General features: G+C 46.2%; 1 protein-coding gene and 1 long non-coding RNA gene across 2 annotated transcripts in view; one reads left to right on the plus strand and one right to left on the minus strand.

Moving 5' to 3' along the window:
- LOC135091352 (patched domain-containing protein 3-like) overlaps nucleotides 1-8,979 on the plus strand; it is a 14,343-nt gene extending 5,364 nt beyond the window's left edge. Inside the window, exons 2-4 of the mRNA XM_063988915.1 lie at nucleotides 4,419-4,624; nucleotides 5,084-5,291; nucleotides 5,737-8,979. Of these exons, the coding sequence (XP_063844985.1) occupies nucleotides 4,422-4,624; nucleotides 5,084-5,291; nucleotides 5,737-8,325 (3,000 nt within the window). The 5' untranslated portion in view covers nucleotides 4,419-4,421 and the 3' untranslated portion in view covers nucleotides 8,326-8,979. The remainder of the gene's footprint in view (nucleotides 1-4,418; nucleotides 4,625-5,083; nucleotides 5,292-5,736) is intronic.
- A 606-nt stretch (nucleotides 8,980-9,585) lies between these two features.
- On the minus strand, nucleotides 9,586-13,146 carry LOC135091354 (uncharacterized). The gene is made up of 2 exons (XR_010262477.1): nucleotides 12,974-13,146; nucleotides 9,586-11,887 (listed from the first exon to the last, which is right to left on the minus strand). It is a non-coding gene; the product is annotated as an uncharacterized LOC135091354 (long non-coding RNA).
- Nucleotides 13,147-14,097: the final 951 nt, after the last annotated feature.

Here is a 14,097-nt window from a genome sequence, read left to right on the forward strand (position 1 = left end):
TTCTTCCCCCTCCTTGCCCCTGACTCACCCCTGCCTCACCTCTCCCCTGCCTCGCCTCTCCCCTGCCTCGCCCTTTGCCACGCCTACAGAATGAAGGAGGGAAGGAAGAAGTTGAAAGTGGTTGTCATGAAACAGATAGGAGAGGAGAAGGAAGAGGAGAGGAGAGAGATAAGGATAAAGAGATTTGTGATAATACTAAATAATGATGATAGAGAGAAGAGAGGGAAGAAAGGAAAGAACTAGCAGAAGAAGAGGAAGCTCTCTCTCTCTCTCTCTCTCTCGACGGGTGATTTATACAAAGAAACGCCCTTTACATCAGAGAGAGAGAGAGAGAGAGAGAGAGAGAGAGAGAGAGAGAGAGAGAGAGAGAAGGAGAGAGAGAGAGAGAGAGAGAGAGAGAGAGAGAGAAACAGGTCTTGCATAATGGCAACAGACAGAAACGGAGAAAGAGAAGGAAAAAAATAAAAGGAACAGAGAAAAAAAAATAGACAAAAAGGTGAGAATATTGACAGCTTAAGTGAAAAGGGAAAGAAATGTGACGTTTAACCTTCTCTTGACCCCAATCTAACCAAAGCAAACAGAGAGAGAGAGAGGTGGGGGGCGGAGGAAACCAATACTGTAAACACACAAGGACCACACCAAGACCCCTGAGGAACGACCCTACAGTAAACCCAATGGGGAAAAACTGAAGGGGAAAGAGAGAAGGGGGGTGTGGGAGAATTTCTCAAGACCTCAGCCTCTATTTGGTGAAGTGAAGGGGGACATGAAGTGAGATATTGAGACTTAAATATTGCACCATAACTTCTACTTAAATTACCTATACACCTGACTGTCCCTCCCTTACACCTGTCACAAGCTAAGATATAAGGTTCACATATCCACTATTTCTACGTATATACCTGTCTCTCCCTCTGTCTCTCTCATGCCTGTTACGAGTGGAGATGTGGGGCGTCTGTAAACCTGTCTGCCGTCTCTCGTGCCTCTCAGACTGTCAGGTGTTACGGCAGTGGTGTTTATATTTGTTTGGGTTGATAGGGTTTTCCTTGTCTTTAGTGGTGTGTGCTGGAGAGAGGAAGAGGGAGAGAAAGTGGATGGTTTATGATGAAAGTAAGAGGAAGATAATGAATGTTACGCAATAGACAGGTATAGCCAGGTTCAGACAGGTGCAGGGAGGAGATATGGGCTCTTTTTTAAGGGAGACACTATCTAAAACATCCCTAGAATAAAAAAAAATAAATAAATAGTTAATTAAAAAAAGGGAGCCACAACAGAAAGGTCTTTAAGTGAGAAACGCGAGGGAAAGTTTGGTGTTTGTGAAGGAATGGGTAAGACAAAGTTTAGTTTAGACACCCATTGAACTAAGAAAACGATGTGCAAGGAAGGTTTAAAGCGAGTCACGAGAGGGAAGGTGTTTATCATTGTAGGTGAAGGAATGGGAGAGTGAGGGAATTACTGTCCTCCTTTATAGACAGAAAGTTTAAATTAGACACCCATTGAGCTAAGAAAACGATGTACTAGGAAAACTTAACTCTTTCACTGCAACACGAAGCAATTAGCAGCACCAGAAGCAATGTGTGAAGTCTCCATAAGCACCTACAAGAAAGTTTGCAGTAAGAAAGAATACATTTTGCAATTTCTTCCCAGTTCGAAGATTGGATGTGGCTGTAGAACAAGTAAAGATGTCTCAGAGTGATCGGTAATTAGGGAAAGGTGTACCAAGTGTCAGTCAAAGGGTTAAGATGGAAAAAAAAATGGTAAAAAGTTGATGTTTATGATGAAAAGAAGAGGAAATAATGGAGTGAATAGCTGCGTTTCCTTGAGACAAACTTTAGATTAGCCATCCCTTAAATCAAGAAAACGATGTGCAAGGATTTTAAGATGAACGAGAGGGAAAGTTTGGTGTTTTATCATTGTAAGTGAGGGAATGTCTGAGTGAGTGGTTGTTTCCTTGTAGACAGAACCTTTAGATAAGACACCCATTGAACTAAGAAAACGTATACAAGGAAGGTTTTATATTGAAGAACGGGAGAGGGAGTGGTGTTTATGAGAGACTGAACGAGTGAGTGAGTGATTGATTTAAAAGTGAATGTTGTTTCTTGATAAGCAGAAACTAAGATCAGACATTCCTTAATATAAAAAAAATGCAATAAAATGAGAGAAAAAAATAAATATGTGCAAGAAAGACCGTAAAATGGAGAATGAGAGAGAGTCTGGAATGTGTCAGTACAGATGAGTGGATAAGTGAGTGAGGGGCTGCTTCCCTCTCTCTCTCTCTCCTTTGACCAGTCTTCCCTTTCACATAAAAAAAAAAAAAGCTACATACAGACTACTGGTTGATATATTGATTGCAACTAAGTGGTTCGGTGGTTCGAAGCTCGGTACGCAGGATGCATCCCGCGTGTTCGAATCCTGTGTCATAATGGTGATGATGTTGCTGTCACTGTCAGCTCCTCTCAGCAAGTGTCACGTGGCGCCGCGGAGCAATACGAGACAATAACACGACCATCATGAAACAGGATTCGAACACATGACCTGCATCCTGCGTGTGGAGCTTCAAACCATTGAACCAGCTTAATCACTTAGCCATTAATAATACATTATCTTGTGGTTCATGTTTTTTTTTACTTTTTTTTTTTATGTGAAGGGAGGACTGGTCAAGAGAGAGAGAGAGAGAGAGAGACTGTGTAATTATTTTCAAAGATTTATAATCAGAAAAGTGTTTGTGTTCCTTATTCTTTGTGATTTATTATTATTATTATTATTATTATTATTATTATTATTATTATTATTATTGTTGTTGTTATTGTTATTATGGAATGCAGTAATTCAAGTACAACTATTATCAAATCATCTTGTTCTTGATTATATGAGCAAGAATGATTTTATGTAATCACTAAACAGTAAAGCTATGGTCAATAAACAACAACTACTACTAGTACTACTAAATCTCAAATATTACTTATCTTCTGATCAATTAAAAGATAAAAAAAAGAACAAAATATATAACAATACTAATGTGTGTGTGTGTGTGTGTGTGTGTGCGTGCGGTGACCATACCCTCAGCGCGGGGTTTCAATTACCGGTGGCTGGCTGGCTAAGAGCAACAGCGCCGCATCTAAACAGCCACAGCGAGAGGGAGAGCATCTCGAGTAACCCTTTCAGTTGTGAGGCCCGTGGCTGTCCTTGGCGGAGAGAGAGAGAGAGAGAGAGAGAGAGAGAGAGAGAGAGAGAGAGAGAGAGAGAGAGAGAGAGAGAGAGAGTGTGTTCCTGGCCTATGAATCATCTAATTAAACTTATCCATACACAAACATTTATTAATTCTCGGAGGAAAAGTAAACAATGAAGTGACTATCATCATCATCATCAGCACCAGACAACACGAGAGGCAAGCCCCGATAAGCCAGCCAACCAGTTTTCGCTGCCACGCCCCCGCCGAATATTACTGGAATGTTTACGAAAATAGTAACCATCTACTCACTATTGCCATGTTGAGCCTCGGCCAGTGCTGTAGTAGTAGTAGTAGTAGTAGTAGTAGTAGTAGTAGTAGTAGTAGTAGTAGTAGTAGTAGTAGTAGCAGGGGGTAGCAGTAGTAATAAGGACGAACACAACACACCACGCAAATAAACTCGCGGACATGATAAGGACCAAGTCATACTCAGGACAGCATTTCGTTACTTCAGTAAATAACCTATAAAAAACTTATTTCCAGAGCTATAGCTAACTGATAAAATAAAGACACTATTTACGCAACATTTTATCAGTCAGAGTACGATGTAACAGCGAGGATACAATGATAAGTACTGTCCTTTGAACAAGATGTAGTTTCAATGTTTCGTACCTGGGGAGAAAACGTACTTATTATGTTTTCCTTTCCCCTTATGAGAATTACTGGTGGATGGTATTTAGCCTGATAAAGGAGTGTGAAATAGGCTCTTACTTATTTGCAACAGGACGAGGCATAAATCATGTTTGTTTCTCTTTTCCATTGTTTAAAACTTCTCTTGAAAGCAACAGGCAAATAACACCAGAACTTATTGCTATAGTGCTCTCTCTCTCTCTCTCTCTCTGTTCCTGCCCTACGTATAGAAGTTATCCCAAAATATAATTTATATCCTCCCAACAAGAGTCGTATATCACAACACTTTCCATATACCACAGCTACGCAGTTTTCATTTAATACTTTAACTAAAAAGTATTCTTTATTCTGCAGTATAGCTCAGTCAAGTAGCGTAGCCTAGTGAAAGCCTACTGTTATAATGAAAATAATTTCTTTACTTGTTATCCGTAATTGTATGTATTGTATTAACTTGATTTGTATTTTGTAACTTACTGTATTTGTATTACCTTATTTTCCTCGTTTTTCATTGCATTAACTTAATGAAGACTGGGAACAAAACCTGAACTCTTGTATTCCACAGGCAATGAGTGGCAAGACTCCCGCGTCCCCGCCAGCCGCCCCGTGCACCGCCAAGCAGCCCCGCGCCGCCAACCCAGCCCCCGCCAGCGAGACAGATGCCAGGGATGACGCGGGGGGAGGCAGCGGCGCCCGTGACGAGGAAAAAGGCAAGCAGCAGGCGGGAGACGGGAAAGGAGCTGATGACCTACAAGCAGAGGATGTTGAGGCGTGAGTATTTGTAGTAGTAGTAGTAGTAGTAGTAGTAGTAGTAGTAGTAGTAGTGGTTGTAGTAGCAGTAGTAGTAATAGTAGTAGTAGTAGTAGTAGTAGTGGTGGTAGTAGCAGTAGTAGTCGTGTTCTTATATATTTATTTGACCCTATTTTATGTATTTATTTATCTATTTGGCGTTTCCCTCACAAGCTGCTTGGACACCACTAAGCAACTGTTAATGAAATACGTAATATATTCTCATGCTTTCAGTTATTCTCCCTAAAATACTGCTGCTGAAATCACGTTCCTTTATTCTGAAGTTCCCTGCTCGTCTCCTTCTTTTACTATTAGACCGTGACTAAATAATTATGTTCCATGTTTCTAGTTAGTCTCTTCAAAACTTCCTAGTTACTGCTACTGAAGATGCGTTCCTGTGTTCGTCCCTGCCCTCCTCCTCACCTAACGTAACCACTGCAGGGGGTGTTTGGCGCGCCTGAGTGGCTGCCTCACCTTAGGACTCGAGGACTTCTTTGAACGGCACGGGCGTCGTGTGGCCTCCTCCCCGCGCCTGGTGGTTGTCTCCTGTCTGGTCCTCACCGCCCTCTGCTCCGCCGGCCTCCTCACCTTCACCAAAGAGAACAGGCCCTACAGGTTATGGCTGCCGCAGGAATCGGAGTTCATCAAGGTGAGAATATTGATTGATTGATTGACTGATTGATTAATTGATTGACTGATTGATTAATTGATTGACTAGTGGTTAGGTGCCGCAGCTGCAGGGTCATATATCGCCAAGGTAGCATGTCGCACGTTCTTCTTGCGTGCGGAGGGATGGGTACTCACAGCTCAGGTATTAGGGGCCGCAAATACCTCCGCCTTATACGGGCAAGGCGTGTGGCGGGAATGAGGGGTGGTGTTCTAAGGGCCGGGCCGCCGCGTTCCTGCCGCCGAGCTCTGCTGTAAAAACACGCTATTACCAGAGTTGTCTCGACGCGGTAAAGCACGCTCGCTGTGGGAGGAGAGAGGAAAGAGAGTTTCTGTAGTGTGTGAGTTCTGTTGACACCTAACACACACACACACACACACACACACACAGGCGGGCAGTGACAGTGATAGGTGCACATGTGTTGCAGGTGATGGACTGGCAGGTGCACAACTTCCCCACGGACTACCGGCGCCACCTGGCGGTGTGGGAGGCAGACAACGTCTTGAAGGCGGACGTGGTGAAGGAGATGTGGCGCCTCCACTCCCGCGTGTCCTCCCTCGCGGTGGGTCCCAACCGCACCTCCTGGAGCGACCTGTGTGCTCGCGTGCCCACCATGCCAGGCCTGGAAGATGCCCTGCCAGACTACGATTACGAGGACTTCGATTATGGCGTGCTGGGCGGCAGGCGGCGGCGGCGACGGCGGCGGCAGGCGTCAGCGATGGTGACGCCCGTGTCCCAGGAGGACCTGAGCCTCAGCCTGCCCCGCGAGCAGTACTGCGACAGCCTGGCGACCCTGCCCAAGGTGTGCTTGGAGACGGGGCTGCTGGAGGTGTGGGGCCACCGCGAGGAGGCCATCATGGCCCTCACGGACGAACAGGTGATCGCTGACCTCAACGCGGCGCACATCAGCCAGGTGTTCGGTTACCAGGTCAACTTCACCCGCTACCTGGGCAGCGTGACCCGCGACGCCGAGGGCCGCATCGTGGGTGCCGGCGCCGCCCTGCAGGTGTGGGTGAGCGCGCTGGATCCCGTCGCGGTGGAGGAGGGGAAGGTGGTGGTGGACCACGGCAGCGGCGAGGTGGTGGACGCGGTGGGGTACGCGTGGGAGCAGACCTGGGTGGAGACCGTGCTGAACACCTCCGCGCGCCTCCCCCAGGGCGTGCGGGTGTTCGCGCAGGCCGCCAGCAGCTTCGGCAAGGTGAGCGACGACAACATCTGGGGCGACGTGAAGTGGCTGGTGGTGGGCATGGTGGCCATGTCCATCTTCGTGAACGGCACGCTGGGCCGAAGGAACCTGGTGCAGCAGCGGCCGCTCCTCGCCTTCATGGGCATGATGAGCGTGATGCAGTCTGTGGGCATCTCCTACGGCCTGTGCTCCCTGCTGGGGGTGCCTTACTGCACCGTCAACTCCATCCTGCCCATCCTGCTGCTGGGCCTCGGCGTGGACGACATGTTCGTCATCATGGCGGCGTGGGAGGCGGGGGCGGGTCAGGATCTCAAGGTGCGCGCGGGACACGCCATGCGTCACGCCGGCGTCGCCATCACCGTCACCTCCCTCACGGACGTGACGGCCTTCGCAGTGGGCGCCACCACGGCGCTGCCGGCGCTGCGCTCCTTCTGCCTGTACGCCTCGATGGGCATCCTGGCGGTGTTCGTGATGCAGTCCACCTTCTTTGTGGCGTGGCTGGTGATGGACGAGCGGCGCCTGCAGCAACACCGCAACGGCCTAGTGTGGTGCGTGACCCACCGCGACTGGTCCCCCAACGCCTGCAGCCAGTGGGACCTCATGCCCTCCGCCTTCAGGCAGTGGTGCCGCCTGCTGCTCAGCACGCCCTTCCGCGTACTGGTGCTGCTCTTCACGGGGGCCCTGCTGGCCTGCTCCGTGTGGGCCGCCACCAACCTGCAGCGAGAGTTTGACCCCACCTGGTTCATCCCCACCTCGTCCTACCTGCACAACACCTTCCGCGCCACCACGCGTCACTTCCCCGAGACCGGCCAGGAGGGATACATCTACTTCTCCAACGTGACGCTGCCGGAGGAGCTGCCGGAGCTGAACCGCCTGGTGGACGCGCTGGTGGAGAGCCACGTGGTGACGGAGGTGAACGCATGGTTTACCACTCTCAGGGAGTACATGGCGCTACAGTCTAAGTTTAACAACACCACACTTACTTACGCCATCCTGCAGGACACCCTCTCACTCTTCCTGCAGTCTTCCTCCGGCGCCTCCTACCGCCAGGACTTTGCCATCGACGGGGCGCTGGACTGCCGCCGCCCCGCCCCGCCCATCATCTCCTTCAGGATCGGCATCACGCACCGCCCCGCCACCTCCCCAGCGGCGCAGGAGGCGGCGCTGCACACCATCAGGACCCTGCTGGACGAGGTGCCCGTGGGCAGCTTCCGGGCAGCGTGGGCGCAGGCGTACGGCGTGTGGGAGACCAACGAGGTGGTGGGCGAGGAGCTGCTGCGTAACGTGCTGTCCGCAGGCGCCACGGTGGGCGTGGTGACGCTGGTGTTGCTGGCATCCCTGCCCGCCGCCCTGCTGGTGCTGTTCGCCGTGGCCGCCACTGTGGTGGGCGTGGGCGGCATCATGTGGATGTGGGGCCTCACCATCGACACAGTGTCCTGCATCGCCATCGTGCTCTCCATCGGCCTCAGCGTGGACTACGCCGCCCACGTGGCCCACGCCTTCCTGGCGGCAAGGGAGGTGAGCAGCCGCAGGGCGCGAGCGCGGGAAGCTGTACTGAACGTGGGCGGCGCGGTGCTACTGGGTGGCCTGTCCACTATCCTGTCCTTCGTGGTGCTGGTCGCCTCCACCTCCCACGTGTTCATCACCTTCTTCAAGGTGTTCACGGCGGCCAGCGTACTCGGCCTCTACTACGGCCTCGTCTTCCTCCCCGTCGTGTTGTCCTTCATCGGGCCCAAAGCCTATCCCGCCCCGCCCCTCCCCGAGAAGCTTCCTCCCCAGCACTACTCCAACGACGCCTTCACCCCGGACGCGCCCCGCAACCCCGCGTAGTGCCTGTGACGCCGCCAGCGAACTCTCCTCTTGGTATGTCAGGACGAGGCTACGGGGCGGACACACGCACGCACGCACGCACACACACACACACACACACACACACACACACACACACACACACACACACACACACACACACACACCATGGGCAGGTGCCCCAGTGCCTCACCTGTCACCCCTCCACCCTGATTTCTTCTCTTATTACCTCGCGAACACCTCAAAGGGCATGCTACACTCACCAAACCCTGACAGCCGTGGCGGCGCGCCTCGACAAGCACTCCGCGCCCTCCACCCCGAGGTTCTGAGCATCTCGTCCCCGCAAGAAATCAGGATTGCCGGTTCAACACACCATCATGCCCCATCACACAACTGCGGAGCGTGAGAGGACTGGGAACCCCTTCTTTGAATTTCTTCCCCCTGCAATGCGAGGTCTTGCCACCTCCCTTGTAGCGCGGATGTCAGCTTGATATGTATGTAGATAGATGTAGTGTATACAGATAGCGAGGCTAGTGTGTGATACTTACATAGCAGCTGTGTACCCCCCCTCCTCCTCGCAGTCTTCCTTATTACCCGTGTTTTGCGTCTAGCGTCGTCCTAGTGAGTAAGTCAGCAAGTACAAATAGTCAATAAACTGCAGAAGTAGTCCACTCATTCCTGGTGTTTCATTCAGTCTACCTAACCTGCACCCTGCAACACCAAACACCAAATAACTTTTCACATACTAATAATAAATAAATAAACTAAATATAAAAAATGACGCTAGGCAATGCAAACATCAGTGAGTGAGAGAATGGCAAGCAATAAGCTGTACATCAAAGGTCGATTAGCACTGTGGGGAAGGTAAGGCCGCGTGACAGCCAGGTGGATGCTCAGGTGTGTTTGAAGAAAGTGGCGGAGTTGAGTAAGTTGAAGGAATGAAATAACACCGTCAATATTCAATACAAACATGGAACAATAATGAAAGAAAGAAAGAAAGATATATATATATATATATATATATATATATATATATATATATATATATATATATATATATATATATATATATATATATATATTACTCTCACGCCGGGATGACGGAGAGATGTCGCTTGTTTTGTCGATCTTTTACATTTATTATGGTTTGTTTTATCTATCTCTTCATCTATAACATCTTTCTAGTACCTTCTGCATTTACCATAGTTTGCCATACAAAGAACGAAAGAACGGAAAACTTTAGGGTGCTTTCATTAAAAAAAAAAAAAAAACTCTAGGGGGTGACTCGTGAAGACTTTAATTATAAGGCCACTGCGACGCACTTGACATATGAAATATTTTTACGGAATGGGGGTGGATAACGATAGTATTTTTAACCTACAAGGAACAAACATTTTTCAACACGGGTAACAGGCCAGTATGTACCATTGGCTGCTGTGTACCACTGGCTGCTATGTACCATCCATGGCTGCTATGTACCTGGCTGCTATGAACCATCAGTTATGTACCATTATTATCGTAAACAAAATACAGATAAATTAACAACTTATGGAAAAGGAAGAGAGAGAGAGAGAGAGAGAGAGAGAGAGAGAGAGAGAGAGAGAGAGAGAGAGAGAGAGAGAGAGAGAGAGAGAGAGAGAGAGAGAGAGAGAGAGAGAGAGAGAGAGAGAGAGAGAGAGAGAGAGAGAGAAAATCTATGATAGCCTACAAGAAATTAACTAAACACCAAACAATGGACAACTTAGCAACTCCAATGGACCTACTCATTATTTGCTTTTGAAACTCCAGTGGACTTTCTATTTTCTTTGAAACTCCATTGGACCTGCACCTGCAGTTATCCTTCTGGTACTGCACACAAAGCACCCTAAATACAACAAAACTCACCCAAACCACACTTAAAACACCCCTAAATATAACAAAACTCATCCAATCACACCTAAGACATGCTTAACATCCAAACACACTCAAAATACCTCTTAACACCCAAATGTACCCATAAAACTCACCCAGAAACACACAAAACACATATTATTCATCCAAAAACATGCTCAAAACACCCCACATCACCTCAAAATATCAATAAAACTCACTCAAACACACCTATATCATGCTCAAAACATCCAAGACACTCAAAACACCCTGATATACACACAAAACTCATCCAACACAACCGAAATACACTAAAAACATCCAAAACACACCCAAAACACCCCACAACACCCTAGAATACCAATAAAACTCACCCAAAACACACTCAAAGCATCCAAAATACACTCAAAACACCTCAAACTACCCACAAAATTCACTCAAACACTCAAAACAGCCAAAACACACCCAAAACATCCCAAAACTCATTCAAACACACCAAAAAACATCCCACAACAGGATACGCCCAAACCACACTAAGACGCACCCAGAACACCCCACACAAACTCAAATAAAAGACCCGACACACATCCAAACTCACCCGAAACACTTGAAACACCCTAAATAAACTCAAAACAAACTCACAACACCTCAATATGTCACCAAACACAACCACAGCACTCCACAATATACTCAAAACACTTTACAAGACTAAATACACGTAAAATACACCTAAAAACATCCTAAGCCACACTTTAAACACCCTAAATTCACAGAAAACACAGATATAATAGCAAATATACATCCTAAACACACTTAAACATTCACAAAACACTCCACAACACTCCTAAATACATCCAAAACACACTTAAAACAACCAAAACACATGAAATATTACAGAGAAAAAGCAGGGCAGGAAGAAAAACTAAGCTAAACATGGTCTTCTTGGTATTTACCTGCTATGCCCCCTCCTCCTTCTCCTCCATTTCTCCTTACTACTTCCTCCTCCTCCTCCATTTATTTATTTTTCTCCTTCTATTAGTACTACCGCACCCAGAACACCCCACACAAACTCAAATAAAAGACCCGACACACATCCAAACTCACCTGAAACACTTGAAACACCCTAAATAAACTCATAACAAACTCACAACACCTCAATATGCCCCCAAACACACCCAAAACACTCCACAATATACTCAAAACACTTTACAAGACTAAATACACGTAAAATACACCTAAAAACACCCTAAGCCACACTTTAAACACCCTAAATTCACAGAAAACACAGATATAATAGCAAATATACATCCTAAACACACTTAAACATTCATAAAACACTCCACAACACTCCTAAATACATCCAAAACACACTTAAAACACCCAAAACACATGAAATATTACAGAGAAAAAGCAGGGCAGGAAGGAAAACTAAGCTAAACATGGTCTTCTTGGTATTTACCTGTTATGCCCCCTCCTCCTTCTCCTCCATTTCACCTTACTACTTCCTCCTCCTCCTCTATTTTTCTCCTTATACTACTACTACCTACATACCTGAGCTTGGAAACACTTGGAAAAACACTGGAAATTACGGTAAATACTGACGAGGAGACACTGTATCCGAGCGAGTCCCAGGACCACTGATGACGTCACAGGCGGTGGCTGCCAGCGCCCCGCTGGCTGACGTACGTAACATATTTCATTTCAAAATTGACCCCTAGAAAAAACGAAGCTAGACTCAAATGCATTATATATTCTGACTTGACAATTACTTTAACTAATATTCACAATATCAAAACACCACCAGCCTGCGCAGTTGTAAAGAAATATTAATATGAAATATGTAAAAAGTGTTGAATCTTTGACACCATTAAAATCATTGAAAAGTCCACCCAATTCATTTTACACCAATGAAAAAACACTTTAAAAAATCTGAACTGTTTTTCTAAAGAATGCAAAGTTAGTTACAAGCTAAGATATTCAAATAAAAAATCCAAAAAATGACAAAATCACCACTTTTAACGGCATCAAAAGCTATTTTAGATTCCACACACTTAGCTCATCAGAAACGCAAAACACTTTAAATATCACAAACGATTTTTTGAAGGAACAAAACCTTCATTACAGCCTCAAATAAAAGAGCCAAAAAACCGGGTTGGGTAAATTTCACCGTAAAAACAGTCCTATATTTATGCAAACCCAGCAAATTCACCACATTTACTTAACTGAGGCAAGAAACGCACTTCAAAAGCAACGAAATATTTTTATAAATCATAAAAACTTACTATAGAAGCCAAATAAAGTCATTCAGAAAAATTCAAAAAAATATTGGAACCCAACAAGTTGGCCCAGGCAGCAGTCCATCATGGCGGCCCTCGGCGGAGACCTTAGTGGGGTAGCCAGCGGCCATGTTGCCTTAATTATTCGTTCATGAGACCAAAAGTAGGCAATGGTGGATTTATCTGACCAGCGAATATGAAGGCCAGACATGTGGTTCCATCTTATGATATGTTTGGCTTACAGTAAATGAGAGACGAAGCAAATAATGGCTGAAAACACTGATGTCCTGCCTCTACCTCAGCAGACAGCTTGTTTACAAATTAACGAATCTTTCATTATTTGCCTAAATCTCCAAGTTTCCAGACTCAGATGTCAACAAACTCTAAAAATAAGTCAACAACCTTAAAACATGCCTAAAAAAGACGAATAATAAAACCTAAATAAACGAGACACTACAGGGAGGAGGAGGATGTAGTGAAGGCAGGAAGACTGACTGAGGTGAGGCTGGCACCACTGGACTCACCTTACGTATTCGTGCCTCTCTGGTGCTGCTTGGCGGTGCTCGGTACAGGGAAAAGCTGCCGGGAATACAGAAACACTGGTTAAAAGAGCGTGTGGGGCAAGATTAACCAGTGTTGACCAAAACAATGTAGCCAGCCAGCCAGCCACCCGCTCTCCCTCCCCAGCGCCATGTATCACTGCTCCAACCACACTCACTATTACACAAACTAACACTCACTAAAGGTGACATGTTATCATATAATATGTCATATAATATCCTCACTTCCTCACTTCCCTTTCCCCACTCCACACCCACTACGACTACGTGATTATGAAGTAAAATTTCACTCACTGCTGCACCGTGTCACCGCAGCAAACACGAACGAGCGCAGGATAGGCTCAACTAAAATGCTTCTCTCTCTCTCTCTCTCTCTCTCTCTCTCTCTCTCTCTCTCTCTCTCTCTCTCTCTCCTCACGACTGTTTCTCAAAGCCAAAATGATAATTACCAGGGTTTTCAAGAGTGTTTCTCCTGTTAATAATATAGAAATGTTGTAGATCTGTCACTAGAACTGTAAAAACACCCTTAAAAAACTATTACTTCAATGACAGCCTTTTAAAAGTAAGTTTCTCCTGTTAGTAATGTAAAAAACTATGTTAATCTGTCACTAGAACTGTAAGATAGCTAGGCAGGGGAGCGAGACATAGGGACACACATCTCTCCTTTATTGGGCTCGGCCCGGAACAGGATACACTCTTGGCGACAAGCAGTGCTTGGCTTGCCGCCGGGAAAACATCGTACACCACATACAAATAATAATATATCCAATAAGAACCGTAAAAACACCCTTGAAAACCCGTGTAACTAATGAGAGAGAGAGAGAGAGAGAGAGAGAGAGAGAGAGAGAAAACCGATGCATTTTTTAACTTGTGTGCTGAACTCATGGATCATGCTGAGGACTAAGCCTGTATTAAATCAGTGTATGCTGAATTCTATTAATTGTATTAGTTGACAATACAGTTTTATTTTTATTTTTTCATTTTTTTCGTGTTTTATATTTTAATGTAATTTTATTACTTTTTTCTTACAATATTAATTTTTATCTCCCTACTTGGTAGCTGGTATGTAGCAGCCTTGTTTGGTACAT

Source organism: Scylla paramamosain, chromosome 37 (assembly GCF_035594125.1).
Source record: "Scylla paramamosain isolate STU-SP2022 chromosome 37, ASM3559412v1, whole genome shotgun sequence".
Taxonomy (NCBI): Eukaryota; Metazoa; Arthropoda; class Malacostraca; order Decapoda; family Portunidae; genus Scylla; species Scylla paramamosain.